Here is an 18,498-nt window from a genome sequence, read left to right as displayed (position 1 = left end):
TTAACCGGTGGAGTTATTCCCTGCTGATTGCTTAAAATAGGGTTAATGCACTGCTGGACTGGTTTCACTCCTCAAGGCTTTTATGTAGAGTCTGTAGTATCTACCGCTTTTACAGGATGCATCGTATGTTAAGGTTCAGTGCCTTGCACTTGGCAACATGGGCAGGAAGGGCTAGGAATTGAACTGCCAACCCTGCAGTTAGTAGGCCAAACCGTTCTTCTAAATCTCATCTGAACTCCCACGGCTTCTTCTATCTGGTAGATGTGCTCGTCTTTTTGCTCAGACTACATGAGGCATCCCAGATCCTGACTTACCAAGACACTACTGCAGATACCTCATCTCTACTGGACATTATTTGACAGATACCACTGAGCTGCATACTGGTAGTCATCTAACTGCACATCGAAGATTGACATCCTCTCTCTACCTGGTGATCTTCCTGGGGATTTGGCAGAGTGTATCCCTCCATTGTGGCTTTCGCTGGGTGGCAGCAGCTCCAGTGTCATTCTGGGTTTTGGAGTGTACTCCTTCCTCGGTTTACTGGACACTTCTTTTATCCTGGAAGGAAGCCACACAGTTAAGTTTTATCTAACCACACAGTCTATTTTTATAGCTTTATTTCTATCCTGAGTAGGAGGCTGGATCGATACCTGTCCTCCATCTTCCTGGAGAGCTGTTGGAGGATTTCAGAGGCACGACTGTGGTATTCAAACTGAGCTTGGACCAATGCTGAGAGCTGGCTCACCTGCTCTATCTGCAACACACACATAAACGTGTTTTTTGTTGTTTTTATTCTTCCAAACCCATCCTCCATACCCACGCTGGGCTGGCACTGGTTTGGCACAGCAAGGCACAAGATTGCTTGTCTTTTCCATGTTTGTATATAGCATAAAATTTTTTACTTGGAACATGTCAGTAACAAGAATAGACCTTAATATTTGATTTCATATGTTCCCCCCTTTTTTTAAAAAACAAACAAACATTGAACATGTTTTTGTGGCTGTAATATAAAATCTTCTTTTAATTTGCTGAGGGCACAATATGATTAGATTTTCTTCTTCTGATTGGTCTTCAAAACTCTGTTTTGGTATTAATGATCTGAGATTATTTAACACTTTTCTCTGTAGAGCTAAGGAACATATTTACCTTCAACTCTGATAATAATAAGTTATGGTGGAATTGGAATACGTATATTACATTATCCTTACGTCGCTCTCCAGTAGGTTAAACATGCTCTGCTCTGCGATCTCTTTGCTCTCATCAAACTTCTCCAGTGCCTGTTTGATTTCGTCATCCTGGACTTTCCCCTGACGCTTCTTCTTGTAGTCGAAGTCCAGACGTCGGCCTTCCATCTTCTTCAAATGATGCTGGAATAGATGAGAAAGGAACATGTGATATAAACAATTTAAGATTCATGTTGAAGAAGAATTCAACAACATGTCACCATTATAAATTCAATTTCCCACATATCTAATGTTACTTGTTTACCGACCTGTATCTCTTTGAGGTCTTTATCATGAAGATTCTGCAGTGGATCAATAAAGTTCTGTTTGACCTCCATGTCCAGAGCATCTTTCACCTCCCCGAGTTCCTTCATCGCCTCACCAGCATCCATGAGGGCCAAGCCTGGAAGTAAAGTGAGAAATTAGCAAAAAGCCAATTTTTCTGAGCCGCCAAGGTTGCTACCTGCTTATGACCTATTTTCCTCTATTATCTAATCTTGAATTGGAAAAAATAATTAAAAATGGTTAACTTTCTGATACATCTTACGTCATTTAACAGGTATACATTTACCAAAGCTGGACTCCTCTCCTAACTCCCGTCCAAACTTCAACATGGCGTCTCCTAGGACGGTCTCAGCCTGCGGATAACCAGGTCCTTTTTCCTGCCCACGGATCTTTGACATGGTGTTGATCATACTCAGCTTGGCTCTTGATGCTTTAAAAAGCAGAAATAACATCAGTAACATCAGGAGTCACAATTTGAATTACAATATAATAGTTTTGCAATTTTTTTTAGTATTCTGCAACCTTTGTATATTTAATACCTGGGTTAGGCTGAAGGTACTCTGTAGTTTTGGTCATGATGTCCAACACTGCTCTGCTGGTGACGTCCACCTTCTGCAGGGGAAACACCAGATTATCAGCATGTCAACTGATACTCACTCGTATAAACAGAGTAGAAAGTCCAGGAACAACTTCAACTACTTCCAAACTGCATAGAGCAGCTCCAGCAACGTTTTCAGTATGCAGTATAACTATTTTTCTTCCTGTGTATTTAGGCTTGTGGCCTTCATTAAGGTAATTATGAAACATATAACATGTTTGGAAGGATATTTCATAAAGCAGAAAAAATAAATCAAAACAACAACATGGGACCAACACTCATACAGAGTGATTATCTCTGGCAATAGAAAACTTGGGTGGTACCTTATATAGCCATAACCTGGAAAGGTGCAACTTCACCCTCAGTGACATAGGCCTATAGATAGGTCTGCCATCCCCTCTACCAAATATTACTAGGGGAAAAATGTGTATTCGCCAACCCTACAAACAACCCTACAAACTAGAAACTTAGAATGTTCACCTTCAAATTGGAAGCTTAATGTCGAAACCAATGCATTTTAAAAAGTGCACTTTTACTTTGAAGGTGAACGCTCTGTTTCTGTTAATGACCACGATGAAGGCCAACAGCTCATCAGTTATTAATCAAGTAATAAAGTTACTCTAAATACTACAATGAATACAGCTTTGCAATATTTTCTAGATATATTTAGATATACATTAAAAAATCTGCTGGTGTAATACAGGTTTACAAGTTAGTCATATGTGGTCAAAGTGAAGCAACACATAGCAGCCAGTTAGGCTGTAGTTAGAGCACCAAACTTTACCTTTACGTATGTCTTGTTTAATTAAAAAAAACAAAACAAACAAAAGTATGCTAGTCTATCTCTGCTGTGCCCACTTACTTTGTGGATTAGATCCAAGAAGAATTCTGGCACCAAACCTTCTCTCAGAAAATTGTCATTGAAGCTTCCAGGTTATTTTAGCGATTATAACAAGTATAACTTTTAAATTAGCTAACCTCTACCAGCAGAGGTAAGAGAGATCCAGTTTCTCTCTGCTTCTACGCTTAACACTAAGCTAAGATTAAATCTGGTATCAGATCACAGACAAACAGGTAATTACCTTCTCCATTTCTTTAAAGTCATCATCTAGCTTGGTTCCTTCCGCCCCTCCAACCTTCTCGCTGACTTTCTGTAATAAGAAATCAGGGGAAAGAGACAGAAAGGGGAAGAAATATGGTTAACACTTTCATATTTGAGTAGCTTTGATTACTCAAACCCACCCTCAGAGGAAGAAACACCAAATTGCGTTTAAAGTGGTAATGAAGAAAGTTAGAAAGTCTGGCTGTGTGATAAGAGCAAAGGCAGAAAAAAAAGTGTTGTACAAAATAATTTATGCAGGAAAAAAGAGACGAGAAGGAAAGTCGGTGCAGTGACAACAGCTTTCACTCAACCTTTGATTCCTCGATTTTTTTGTCTTCTACTTTAATACCATTAGAATACAGTGTTTCAGAGTGAGTCAATAACAGTTTATTTTCATCTGTGTCCTTGGCCTGTGCAGGCAGAAATTGAGCAGTTTAAATTCTCAGACAGTCTCTTCATTCTAAATAAAACCTCTTTCAGATGGCCAAGCATCTCTCGACTGATGAGCCGGCTTTCTGCTTTCACTGCAATGCTTCAATATTTTTCTCAGAAACACGTTCAAGCCAGTGGCACCACTGAGTTCATAGACAGCAGACAATCTGAATCTGCGTTCACCTGGTATTATGTTCACCCTCATTAGATGTCTCAATGAACCGTAACACTGAACCTCCAGCGCTAAAATGTATTTTATTAAGGCTTATTAACTGATGAATGTATCAAGAAAACATAATAATGTGATTTTTCTTTCCCGCGGTCTTCTTTTTAGACAGACATGGATATTTCCTGTAAGTCAGCTGCAGCGCACCACAAGAAAGCAATTCAGATGTTTTTACAATTGTTTTGAAACCTGCAGCTTTCTCGCTATTATTGCAGCTGAATTCATTTCTTTGTAAGAGCCCTGTCAGAAACCAAAGGAACTCCAGCTGGGAATATTCAGCTGACTATATTACATTATTCAATAAAATAATAAAAGGTTAAAACTTGTAATCACTTGTTCTGAGAATAAATCACTTTTTTTGCTTACACCTGCAGTCTTGGTGTGGATATTATCAAAATGTGGACATTTAAAATGTTAAAATACGGGTTAGGACAACAGAAGATTGCTCAATTATGCCCTGGGGGACGGGGCTATGGCTCGCTACATCCTCTTGCAGACCATTACATGTGGAAACCATTTGAATACAAGCGCGCTGATCCACACAGGTGTGCACACGGGTGTTCACTGTTTGTAGACTTAAATTACACCTTTCTTGGCTGCTACTTCAAAGCACATTGTGCGCTGTCGGTCCTGCGTGCTGCACAACAACATTGAATATTTAGTATTTACTGCTGTTTACACTTAGCTAGATTAATGCGATGGTGTTGTGTTTAGTATGTTGCTTTGGGGGTTTTTTTGCTTGTTTTCTATTCTTCTTCTCTCAACAGGTGATCCAGGAGATTTTTTTTCTCCCACCCTTTCTCACTGTCCCTCTCCCCTTCTGTTTTTCTTTTCCTTCATCTTTCTTTCTCCCTTTCCTATCCCTCACTCATGTCTGTCCCGTCTGTAACATCTGAAAATAAAATATAATAAATAATAAAAACTAAGATCGATCAAATGGACCAATACGGCAATGCCACGATGATCCATTTGGCAAAGTAAATCCACTGGGTATCCTTGTTGGTCTTCAGACAACAATTCTGACGACTAAAGAACCAAATGGGACAGGCAAAAAAAAAAAAAAAAAAGATTGCTCAATTATGAGTGGTACTCTTCACGAATGTGATGGATGATAATGGATTCATTTACAATCCCACCATCACAGTTCTGGGAGTTTGAACACCAAAAAGCCTCCTGGCTTCTCTATGAAGTCACTTCAGTATGTGATCTTCAAAATGAGAACCAGAGCTCAGTTAAACAGTGTAAAATAATAACAAAGAACCCAAATCACCACAAACTCACCAAAGAGACCCCAAATTACCAAATAGCTCCAATCTAACATAACAATAAACACCCACAGAATGACCTTAAAGATACACAAAAGACCCACAAACACCCAAAAATTAACTACAAAGAGACCCAAAAAATGAGCGAGAAAAACACCCTTAGTAATCTAAATGACACCAAAATGATGAGGAAACAATCATAAAGAGACAAAAAAGAACAACAGGCCACAAAAAGACAAAAGCTTACAGAGACCCAAAGCAGCCACAAAGTGACCACAAAGACACAAAATTACAGAAATAAACCAAACGAGAAGGAAAACAGCCACAAAGAGACACAAACTTAAAAAAAATAGGGGGTGGGGGGGGGGGGAACAGCCTCATAGAAACACAAAGTTACCAGAACGGCCCTAAAGACAAGCAAAATAATCAGAGACAAGAGATACAAACAACCAGAAACCAACCATTCAAAGACAACGCAAACCACTCAAAACAATCAAAAAGGATCAAAAGCCACCAGTAAATGGCCACAAAGACGACTGAAATTACCAAAATAATCCCCACCACAAGCAGAACAACCCTGAAGAGACACAGAAGAAAAAAAGAAATGAGTAACAAGGAAAGGGAAATATCCATATATCAGACACCCCTGTGAAGTAAGGAAATTAAACACTTAAGAGACAAAACAAACACAAAGACACACTTAATTACTGAAATGATCCTAAAGACAAGCATAATTAACCACAAAGAGTCCACAGACCACCAACAAACGACACAAAGTAACCTCAAGTAATTCATCTCTTTCAAAACAAGCAGTACCAGTTTTTCTTCACTTAACCAAAATGTGATTATTTCCTCTAAATATCTCCTCTTGTAGAGTTCAGACTGAACAAAAAAAGCAGGACTTAACGTTACACAACTACAGCCCTGTCTGTAATAACAAAGACATAGTGGAGCGAATGAAGTCTGCACAGCAAAGACAGCAGACTCATCACAAATGCTGTGACCTCCATCTGACTGCAATCACACTGACGCTCAGTGAGTTATAGATATTGCCTTGCTTATATATAGATCTTTGTTCTGCTCTGCTTGTCACTGTAGGAGAGGGACTTGCTGCAGAGTGACACTGCTTGCTTGCTAATCGCCTCAGGTTGCAGGGAAGGAGGAGAGAGGGATTTTCCACAATCGTGACTCATATCAGACACCCACAGCTTAGTGAACCCATGTGCACCTTTCCACTTATCTATGCAGTAGATACCAGTAAACAAATGCATAAAAACAACATATGGCAACAACAGCAGACAGCTGCACTTATGTATGCTCATGCGTGACGGGTGAAAATGAATATCTGAACTGCTGTTGCCACTATTGCAGTACTATAAGAAACCGTGAAATGATCATCCGAAACAGTTGCCAAACATTTCTCTTAAGTTTCATACACGATTCAACCGATTCAAATGTGCTGCATGTTTAAAGTATGATGTTAGAATGACAAAAAATAAAGTTCCATCAAATAAAGTAAAAACTAATTAAATATACATATTGTAAACATTAACAGTCTGCAATTTGGATTTTTGTTTTTTTTTTTTACAAAACAGAATAATGTAATTTCATTGTTTATGTAATACAAATAAGACTAATTAAGAAAACTAAGCAACATACCCCATTGCTCTAGCTACCAAATTCAGCTAACATGAATCCTGTGTGAATGTTGTTTAGCATTATGGCACGAGCAACCCCGACTACCATCTCTTCTACCTAAAAAGGCAAAAGACATCCAGAAACAAAACACTCGAGCAAGGCCAGAGAAGAAAAAAAACAAAAACCCAACAACAAATACAAACAGGCAGTATAGTGGTTCACTCAGTGAGGAAACTCCTACACCCATCAACCACCCAAATTAGAGCCCAAACACCAACACATAGATGTGACAGAACCCAGATATCCCTACCCACTGCAACCCACAGTGAAGATCGGGAGGCAAGAATGAATAAACATTTGGTTCTTCTGACTCCTTTTCCAACAGGAAATCATCAACATTTGTTTTTTTGTTCGTGTAAATATGCTTTCAGTGATTTATGTTTATTTATTTTTTGTTTTTGGTTTGGTTTTATGGTTACTAAGACCTGTTGCTTATATGTTCGAAATAAACATTTGATTGACTGATTGAATTTCATAACCTCTAAAAATGATCACTTGGATAGGAGCCAATGAACTGGATATGCAGTAGTCAAAAGTAACTCCACTTTAGCAGCAACAGTAACATATGTAGTCATACCAAAGGTAAAAATTAAAGTGGACTTTTCTGGTAAGACTTGTTTCTCCATTTCTGCACACATGGAGGCAAATTATGAAAACATGCAATTCGTGGAATGAGCAGCTAAATATGTGTCTGGTACAGCAGATGTCACACATCTTCATCAAAGCAACAAGCCATGCAAGCATAAAGATAAATATGTGCTTGTTTATGTAACGGCTTGTGCACCTGAGCACCTGTGTGTGCTTGTTATGACACAAGGCTGAGTGGGTCTCTCAGACAGGCAGAGAGAGCGAGGCGACATAATAATGAAAAAATAGAAATGATGAAAATGTAAAAATAATGAAAAACAATAGCGGGGAAAGAAAGTGAGCAGTACAGACAGATGAGGAGGAAGATGCAGTTACCATGGAGACAGGGAGCTGACTGCATCCTTTCATATTTCTGAGAACCAAACACACACATTGGCAGCCCTCCTGTCGTCTGCAAGGCGGCTGCGGAGCGGCGCGCTGACACACTGTTACGTAACTGCTTCTCTCTCAGCAGTGTTGCTTTCTTGTAATATTTCCCTCTTACTGTCCTTCCATGCTGTATGTGACGACCCACGTTTACACCTCGCTGATGTTTATTTTTCCATCTTTTAGAGTGGAAACACTGCAAGCTGTACATCATCTAGAAAGGTGCAAAGTCAGGTTTTCTTCACAGAGTTTCACACCATGTTAGCAAAAGATGTAAGTTTGGTTTGAGGGAAAATTCACATTTCTGGAGCTCTCGAGGTCTCACTGTACCTCCATAATGTTTTTAACCTTTTTCCTATTTCAATACAGGGCTTTAGGCATCTGCTGATACTGGTTACTGATCTGACACCAGTGTTAATTTAATAAGCTGTATCCCTCAGCCTGAGGAAGAGGCTAATAAGGTAACATGAGGCTAAACTTCAGCGCTTTAAACCTACAGCTCGATGACTGGCTGTCCCATTGGTTGGCTTTGCAAAATGTGAAAACTCAAAGTCTTCAACACTCTGAGAAACTTCCATCAATTCACCACAGCTTATCCACTCCAGTGTCGCAGGAGCTCTAGGTCAATCTCAGTTGCTACTAGGTGGACAGGTCACCATTCTACCTAACCTTTAGCCAATAAAGAATCACTAGATAACCCAACATTCAGGTGTATGGACTGTGCGAGGAAACTGGAGGAGGGAACCCACACAGGCACAGGGGAAACATGCAAACACCCCAGCTAGCTTACAGCCTCGAACCATCTTGCTGTGAGGCAACAGTGTTGCCAGCTCAGGGCCTAACTTCAGTGAACATCCTTCAAAAGTCCAAGATCACATGATTCTAGGGATTAGGGTTCTTAGATCTCCAACCTGTTGACACTGTTAGCTTTCGCCATCCATGCACGCAATGCTAGCTTTTCCTGTTACCCAGCAGCCCAACCTTTTTTTGTGCCACGGACCGGTTTATGTCCGACAATATTTTCAGGGACCGGCCTTTAAGGTGTCGTGGATAAATACAACAAAATAAAACCAGTACCAGTACCAAAAAAAAAGAAGATTTATTCATAACACACATGTAATGTTTGTGCTATATGTGTAAGGTCGGGGGGATTCCCATTTCACTGCAGGGCAACCTGCATGTGACGAATAAAGCTTTGATTGATTGATTGAAAAGATCCAGGGAAACCAAGTTAACGATAAAAACAATTAAAAAAATAATGCAAAAATTGATAAAAACCCTGAAAACCAAAAGATTTCACACCCAAGCCTCAACTCTCGCAGCCCGGTACCAAACGACTCCGGTCCATGGCACAGGGGTTGGGGACCGCTGCTGTTACCGACCCCTTTGGTATACTGAACACAGATCTGACCGACCCTTTGTTAGACTTGTATGAAGCGAAAACCAAATCACTACATTTTTGTTTAACCCAGAAAGGCCAAGCATATAAAAGGAAAAAAACATAAACAAATATGGCTTTTGTCACAATCTATTATAAAAGAATTATACCTTTGTGTGTGGATGCCTCTGCAATTTACAAGGCATCTCACTATAAATTCCACAGCAGTAAACACACCAATTAAACTTCATCACCAGACGATTAGGCTGTTTTTAAACACAGAAAACAACCTACACCTACAAGTGCTACTGGCACTAGAAAAATAATTTTTTGGGGGAGTGTTTCGTTGATTTGACAGCACACATTTAAAGCACCTTCCTACACTCCTTCATTACAGCATGGTAATAACAGTGTGCAGCTGCAGTTGTTGAGGAGTGGCGACTTTCACAAACACACAGTGTTTTACTGTAAAATACCTCAACCAACTGTGGAAAACAGCACCGTGTACATCTCAATAACAGCATGATTTTGTTTAGATACAGTTTATTTTTGTACTTGATAATGCAAAGAGTGAATCACAGCACAGATAGAAGAGAGATTTGCTTAACACCACAATTACATATAACTGATGAGCTGATTTACTCTACCGGGAACACCGGAGCAACAGGCGCTAATCAAATTATCACTCCTTCACCGATTCCAGGCTGTCACATCTAATTTTAAAAACATGACATTAGTCTGTTTTTGAGTCAAAGCTGCCTTCACGGAGATACCAGATACTAAACAAAACCCTGATAAAGTGATGACAACACATTTAACCTCGAGCACAGTGTAAACATGACAGATTACAGCAGAAATACAATCTGATTAACACGAACAATATTTCTGTGCCATTCAGTCTTTGTCAGGTCACAAAAAGCATACGCACTACCGACGATCATGAACACATGAGCAGCTCTATGCTTTAGGCGTCAGATTTTGAAAAACAAAAACACATGCCTTCAAGAGGACCGATACTGCTTTTTCTTATTTCCTGTTGCATAAACATGAGTGTTTATGGTAAACTGACTGCACTGTTACTCATGTATTGCTTTCTGAGTACTTATAATGCTTTTAATTACAGGCTACACCCTCTTTATTTTAACATTTACGCACTTTCTGTATTTCACACATACAGACTTGCACTCTGATGAATGCATACAGGGGAATTCTGGGGGCTTTACCTAAAGAGACTGGGGATTGAACCACTGATCGTCTAATTGGTAGACAAGTCTACTGAGCTAGGTTTCGTTTAACAAGGTTTAATAATGCCGCTCCCTTATTTACAAGGGGTCACCACTAGGGTAGCTTGCTTCCTCCAATGAACTTTACAAGGAGCAGGCATCATAGGAAAGTTGTCTTAAAGAAGCAGGAGCTAAACTGCTGAACTGAAACTGCTTCTCAGTTTTCAGCCCAGGAGGTTACTGCTTAGCCTCCAAGGCTTCAGAGCTGAAAAATGAAGCCATTGCAGAAAGTGTCATAAACTGCCGCTGACACTGACACTTGAGGCCTGGAGTTGGACACTGCTGCCATAGAGGTTCAAGGCCAACTTCAAATAAAAAATAAACATGTTAATGGTGCAAGGTTGGGGAGGTTTTCAGTCATCCAGGTCTTGGTAATCTAAGGAGCTTGGAAAGAAAAGCAACTGGACTGAACCTCTCATCCGAGAATCTTCTCCAGTTCTAAGAACAATGGCGGAGAGTCCTTTTCCTTCCAAGCTCCTTCCAAGTAAATAATGGTTTAGTCCTTATGGATACACTTTCCCCACTAGGTGATTTTTCTTTTTTAAAGGACCTCTTGTTTATGTTGTTGGTGCCTTTATGACTATTTTCCATGATATTATTTGTACTTGTACTAAAATACCATCCAACAAATCCTCCAGCTGTAGTTTTGGTGAGTGATATTCTAATTACTGTACGGATACAGCTTGCTAACCATGTTTGCTAGCAGTAGCTGACAACTTAGGACTCTACCTTCTCATGTGAATATGTCCACTTTTGACTTCAAGAAAGTCAAAGTGGCAGCAACCATTTGCTAATGTTAAGGCTTCAAAATTTAGACTCCAAAAAAGTTAGAAAAGGTGCCATCCTGGTAGTTGTGTCTATCCCTTATTTACCCTTGGAGGATTAGTGGATTTGGATTTTTTTTACTCGACAAATCACAGAAAAAGTTACTTTTTTGGCTTTAAACACATAAAAACTCAAAAATGGACCCAGTGGGTGCTTCTAGAGAAAGTCATTTCACACCCACAACCTCCCACACACAAACAGAAACACAGACAGTAAAAGCTAACCACCTTTTAGACCACTGAGGCATTAACAAACCCCATCTGTTCACATCTCTCCACCTCCACAGTTGCTCGTTATCATTTTCTCTCCTTTCCATCCTCTCTCTGTCCTTGATTTCCCCCTCACCCCTCTCTTTTTTTTGCTGACTCACTCCAACTGATGCCACAAAAAAATAAACCTAATTACAAGACTGCCATAACAGGAACGACAGCGAAGAGGTCAAAGGTCAAAGGTTGTGGCACCTTGCCAGCAGAGAGAGAAGATAGCTTTTCCTCCAGCTGACATAAATCTTGTTTGGAAGGGAATTGGGCAATCAGGGAGAGTAAAGGTTGGCAGCCGGAGTCAGCTCATCTATCAGTCTGAACGGCTGCCAAAACACTCAAACGCCATCTTGAACTGTAGATGGATAAAAGGCTGGATTGATGGCAGGCTGTTATGCCAAAATGTAATAAGGTTGATTTATAGAAAAACAAACATTTATATCTCCATCAATATTTTGAAATTTCTGGTGATTCTGGCCTTTGAAATTTTTTATTTGGTAATAAAAGATAATTAAGCATTTTTAATGACCCTCAACCCAGCACGCTGTATCACTAGTTTTCATTTTACTGCATTTAGGAAAGAACAGCTGAACTTGTAGTTAGGGGTGGACGATATTAGATTAGATTAGATTAGATTAGATAGAACTTTATTAATCCCTCGGGTGGGTTCCTGTGGGAAATTCGATTTCCAAAAAAGCACAGCACCGACAGAAGTTACAGAGTTACAGAATATTATATATATATATATATATATATAAAAACACCCAGCACGCCCCTGCGGGCGGTTTATTCTTCAAGCTCGGGTCCTCTACCAGAGGCCTGGGAGCTTGAGGGTCCTGCGCAGTATCTTAGCTGTTCCCAGGACTGCGCTCTTCTGGACAGAGATCTCCGATGTTATTCCCGGGATCTGCTGGAGCCACTCGCCTAGCTTGGGAGTCACCGCACCTAGTGCTCCGATTACCACGGGGACCACCGTTACCTTCACCCTCCACATCCTCTCGAGCTCTTCTCTGAGCCCTTGGTATTTCTCCAGCTTCTCGTGTTCCTTCTTCCTGATATTGCTGTCATTGGGAACCGCTACATCGATCACTACGGCCGTCTTCTTCTGTTTGTCTACCACCACTATGTCCGGTTGGTTAGCCACCACCATTTTGTCCGTCTGTATCTGGAAGTCCCACAGGATCTTAGCTCGGTCATTCTCCACCACCCTTGGGGGCATCTCCCATTTTGACCTCGGGACTTCCAGGTTATACTCGGCACAGATGTTCCTGTACACTATGCCGGCCACTTGGTTATGGCGTTCCATGTATGCCTTGCCTGCTAGCATCTTGCACCCTGCTGTTATGTGCTGGATTCTCTGGGGCATCTTTACACAGCCTGCACCTGGGGTCTTGCCTGGTGTGATAGACCCCAGCCTCTATGGATCTTGTACTCAGAGCTTGTTCTTGTGCTGCCACGATTAGTGCCTCTGTGCTGTCTTTCAGTCCAGCTTTGTCCAGCCACTGGTAGGATTTCTGGATATCAGCCACCTCCTCTATCTGCCGGTGGTACATACCGTGCAGGGGCCTGTGCTTCCATGATGGTTCCTCGTCTCCCTCCTCTTTCTTGGGTTTCTGCTGCCTGAGGTATTCACTGAGCACTCGGTCAGTTGGGGCCATCTTCCCAATGTATTCTTGGATGTTCGTTGTCTCAACCTGGACTGTGGTGCTGACACTCACCAGTCCCCGGCCCCCTTCCTTCCGCTTAGCGTACAGCCTCAGGGTGCTGGACTTGGGGTGAAACCCTCCATGCATGTGGCATATATATATATATATATATATATATATATATATATATATATATATATATATATTAGGGGTGCAACGATACACAAAATTCACGGTTCGGTTCGGTTCGATACTTTGGTGTCACGGTTCGATATTTTTTCGATACAAAAAAAAATGTTCATGCCTTTTTAATTTGTCATTTATTAAAATTATAAATATATATTTTAACACAAAAGTACAGTTTTTAAATTTAACCCTAACCCTTGTGCGTGTTTTTTATTTTGACAGCGAATGCGCACCTGCGGACCACTTATGTGCAGCCCCGGTTATTTAGCTCGTCATATTGCAGCCACAGAAATTCTTTTGTCCATGAAACCATAAAGCTGCACTTTCTTTTTGCCTTATAGTCTGATTTGTCATAACTTCTCCGTTTTGTGGTAAGCTTTTCTTTGGCTGTCACTTCTTCACCCTGACCTGTCTTATTTGGCTCAGCAGAACTAAAATATATATCTGTCTGTGAAGGTTCTCAGTCATCCAGGTCATCGTAGTGAAATATATATCCTGCCGCACTCACATAAGCTCAGCGATTCTCTGCGCGATCAACCTCACATGTTTAAGCTGCAGGAGATTTCACTTGTCATGTTTGCATAGTAAGCTAACAATTAATAAGACGATGTCAGAGGAATTGGTGCACAAATTATCATCACTCACAGATCAGTGCTGTCGCTCTCTATACACAGTTCGCGCGATTGCAAAGTGAAAGCAAAAAAACAAGCGCAAATTCAAACACGATTTCAATATGTCACATATTCACAGTGGCTCACCGATGCCAATGACATAATTACCCAGCTACATTTCTGAAAGAATGCAAAAGCATTGACATATATTTTTCCTTCCTACAATAGCCCGACAGGCAGGGGAGAGATAGCCCCGGGACGTCGGGCTAGCGATATTGCGAGCCCTGTATCTGATTGAGGAATCACTCATCTTTGGAAAAGAGAGTTTATTACAGAGAAATGTCTCTTTCCAAAATAAAAGCTATACTATCCGCTTCTTCTGGGCTATATTCTCAGCAGCATATTAAACATATCAGGTCTCCATAAGGAGAATCCTGTGCTAACAGCTGTCTAAATGACTCGGCTAAAGTTTGTAGCATGCATGCTTGTTGTTTTTGTCTTTGCACTAGGATGATGTCGGCGTAAATGTGCAGTCATATTCGTTGTGTTCCCACTAGTGCTTTCAGGTTAATCTCGTTGAAATAACCTTAACGCCACAACACGGCAAATCTCCGTTAACGAGCTACCCTATACAGAGGGGCTAGACGGCCAACACGTTAACGAGCTAACTGCACTAACACACTAGCTCCCACCCATGTAATTGAGCATTGCATGGCACATCCAACATACTGTTTTACTTTAGTCCATGACTCGCTTACCTTCAGGGTCATACGTCACATGAAAACCAAAATAATTCCAAACGCCAGATCTGAATGAGGGTGGGGAGGTCCACTTCTGTCTCACTAGCTTGCCCTGCGCTCTTCCTTCTGACCATGCTGTCTGTGTTGAGTGCTCAGTGAATCTGCGTTCGACTACTCCGCCTAGGCTGCACTCTCGAGCCTAGGCGGAGTAGTCAAATGCAGATTCACTGAGCGCTCAACACAGACAGCATCGTCAGAAGGAAAGTTGATAAAATAAAATACAAATTTTGTATTGTTCTTTTTTTTTTCTCCCCTTTGGTTTTCTTTCATTCTTTCCCCCTGTCCTATCCCACAGTCATGTCTGTCCCGTTTGCAACTGAAAATAAAATAAATTCATAATTATAATAAAGGTCAATCAAATGGACCAATATGATGATCCACTTAAAATAAATCCTCTTGGCATCTTTCTTGGCCTCAAGACAACAATTCTGATGGCTATAGATCCAAACGGGACACAAAAAAAAAAAAAAAAAAAAAAATTGAAAAAAATTTTATTGTTCGATACATATGCGTACCGAACCAAAAGCACTGTATCGAACGGTTCAATATCGATACGAATATCGTTGCACCCCTAATATATATATATATATATATATATATATATATATATATATATATACACACACACACACACACATATATATATATACACACACACACACACACATATATATATATATATATATACACACACACACATATATATACACACACACATATATATAATATATATATATAAATACAGAGACAATATAAATAAAATATACGAAGGGGATAAATAGGAATAAAAATAAAAATACAAGTGAATTGCACATTTCAAGTATTGAGTCTATTGCACCGTTGACTATTTACAAAAGTATTGCACAAAAGGTATTGCACAGTGAGGTGAAGAGGCACTACAGCTTAGTTGTTCCCCCCTCCTTTGTCCTCCTGTCTCCCCTCCCTCTCCCCTCCAGAGAGGAGTTAAACAGTCTGATGGCGTGTGGGACAAAGGAGTTTTTAAGTCTGTTAGTTCTTGTCTTTGGGAGAAGCAACTTGTCACTGAACAGACTCTTCTGGTTGTTAATGGCCGTGTGCAGAGGATGCCTGGCATTGTCCATAATGTCCATCAGTTTCTTTAATGTCCTTTTCTCTGCCACTGTCACCAGAGTGTCCAGCTTCATGCCGACCACAGAGCTAGCCCTCCTGATCAGTTTCTCCAGCCTGGATGAGTCCTTCTTTGCTGTGCTGCTCCCCCAGCACACCACAGCATAGAAAAGTACTCCAGCAACCACCGACTGGTAAAACATCCTCAGGAGCTTCCTGCAGATGTTAAAAGACCTCAGCCTCCTGAGGAAGTACAGTCGGCTTTGGGCTTTTTTATACAGGTGCTCTGTGTTGCATGACCAGTCCAGTTTATTGTCCACCCACAGCCCGAGGTACTTGTACTTGTTGACCACCTCCACCTCCTCCCCCTCTATCTGAACCGGCAGTGGACCTACTCTAGACCTCCCGAAGTCCACAACCAGTTCCTTAGTCTTTGAGGTGTTGAGTTGCAGGTGGTTTGTGTGACTCCATGCGACAAAGTTCCTCACCAGACTTCTGTACTCCTCTTCCTGATCATCCCAGATACACCCCATGATGGCTGTGTCGTCTGCAAACTTCTGAATGTGGCATAATTCAGAGTTGTAGCAGAAGTCAGAGGTGTACAGGGTGAAGAGAAGAGGGGACAGCACAGTTCCCTGTGGTGCTCCTGTGCTGCTGACCACTGTGTCAGACGTGATGTCCTTCAGCCTGACGTACTGTGGTCTGTTGGTGAGGTAGTCGGAGATCCAAGCCACCAGGCAGGGGTCCACCTCCATCCTGTTCAGTTTTTCTTGAAGCATACAGGGCCGGATGGTATTAAAGGCACTGGAAAAGTCAAGAAACAGGATCCTGACCGTGCCTTTTCCCCCATCCAGGTGTGAGTGGGCTCTGTGTAGGAGGTACAGGATGGCATCCTCCACTCCGACACCCGCCTTGTATGCAAACTGTAGTGGGTCCTGGGCATGTTGTACCTGTGGTCGGAGGAGGTTGAGGAAGAGCCGCTCTAGAGTCTTCATAAGATGTGATGTCAGTGCCACCGGTCGGAAGTCATTCAGCTCATTGGGCCGGTTCTTTTTGGGGACCGGGACGATGCAGGATGTCTTCCATAGTGCGGGCACTCTCCCCAGTCGCAGACTAAGGTTGAAGACTCGTTGTAGCGGCTCCCCAAGTTCAGCAGCACACGCCTTTAGCATCCTAGGACACACCTTGTCTGGGCCTGCTGCCTTTCTGGGGCGAAGCTTCCTCAGTTGTCTCCTGACCTGATCCACTGTGACACTGGGAGATGTTTGGGAAGAGGGGAGGGGGGGAGATGTCTTGCTGCTGAGAGAGGGATTGGAGGAGGGGGGTGTCATGGTGTCAGGAAGGGGGGGAAGCGAGGGAGGTAGGAGAGTGGGGATTGGACTCTGTAGTGAAGGTGAGGGTGGGGGGGTTGTGGGCTGGTCAAACCTGTTGAAGAAGTTGTTAAGTTCGTTTGCCTTCTCCACAGTCCCCCCCACTGTGCTTTTCTTGGTGTTGTGGCCTGTGATGGTTTTCACACCATTCCAGACCTCCCTCATATTGTTCCTCTCCAACTTCTGCTCCACCTTCCTCCTGTAGGTGTCCTTTGCTTCCCTCAGGCAGCGTTTCACCTCCCACTGTGCTGCCTTCATCTCCTCCTTCACTTTGCTCCTGAAAGCCTTCTTCTTCATGTTGAGGACAGCTTTGACTTCCTGTGTTACCCACGGTTTGTTATTAGGATAACACCGTACCGTCTTAGCAGGGGCGACCGTGTCCACACAAAAGTTGAGGTAGTCTGTAAGACAGTGTGTCGCCCCCTCTATGTCCTCACCATGTGGGCTCAGGAGCACATCCCAGTCTGTGGTGTCATAACAGTCCCTCAGAGCATCCTCCTTTTCTGGGGTCCATCTCCGGATGGAGCGCGTTGTGACCGGCTGCCTTTGGACGAGGGGTGTGTATTGTGGCTGTAGGTAAACCAGGTTGTGGTCTGACTTCCCTAGTGGGGGGAGGGGGGTGGCTCTGTATGCATCTCTCACATTAGCATACAGTAGGTCAATTGTCCTGTTGCTCCTTGTGGGACAATTCACAAACTGGTGAAAAGCAGCCAGAGTAGAGTCCAGTGTGGCATGGTTAAAGTCTCCAGATATAATAATGAAAGCCTCGGGGTTTTGTGTCTGAAGTCTTGCTGTGACTGTGTGTATTTTCTCACAGGCAGCTGTTGCGTCGGCCCTCGGAGGGATGTAAACACACACACAGATCACATGACTGAACTCCCGAGGTAGATAATATGGCCGCAAGCTAACAGCTAGCAGCTCCAGGTCCGGACGGCATACCGAAACTTTAACGGAGACGTGTCCAGGGTTACAGTATCTGTTGTTAACGTAGACAATGAGTCCCCCACCTCTGCTTTTTCCGCTGGCCTGCGTGTCCCTATCGGCTCTCACGGATGTGAAACCGCATAGGTCTACGTTAGCCTGCGGCGTTAGCTCGGTTAGCCACGTCTCCGTGAAGATAAACAAGCTGCACTCACGGTATAGTCTGTGGTTGTTCAGAGCGCACAGTTCATCAATCTTATTCTGTAACGAGTTCACGTTGCCCATGATC

At 42.1% G+C, this 18,498-nt stretch overlaps 1 protein-coding gene across 1 annotated transcript in view; it reads right to left on the bottom strand.

Annotated features, from left to right (window-relative positions):
* LOC146579247 (endophilin-A1-like) overlaps positions 1-18,498 on the bottom strand; it is a 61,489-nt gene that overhangs the window by 10,401 nt on the left and 32,590 nt on the right. Inside the window, exons 2-8 of the mRNA XM_085262720.1 lie at positions 3,189-3,257; positions 2,048-2,120; positions 1,795-1,938; positions 1,493-1,626; positions 1,209-1,367; positions 651-754; positions 428-558 (exon numbers count right to left, since the gene is read on the bottom strand). Coding sequence (XP_085118846.1) covers positions 428-558; positions 651-754; positions 1,209-1,367; positions 1,493-1,626; positions 1,795-1,938; positions 2,048-2,120; positions 3,189-3,257 — 814 coding nt within the window. The remainder of the gene's footprint in view (positions 1-427; positions 559-650; positions 755-1,208; positions 1,368-1,492; positions 1,627-1,794; positions 1,939-2,047; positions 2,121-3,188; positions 3,258-18,498) is intronic.

The sequence above is a fragment of the Mchenga conophoros genome, linkage group LG3, assembly GCF_057382185.1.
Source record: "Mchenga conophoros isolate Kocher_MC1m ecotype Shallow Benthic linkage group LG3, M_conophoros_male_GT1.1, whole genome shotgun sequence".
Classification (NCBI taxonomy): domain Eukaryota; kingdom Metazoa; phylum Chordata; class Actinopteri; order Cichliformes; family Cichlidae; genus Mchenga; species Mchenga conophoros.
This window is presented reverse-complemented; position numbering and strand designations above follow the sequence as displayed.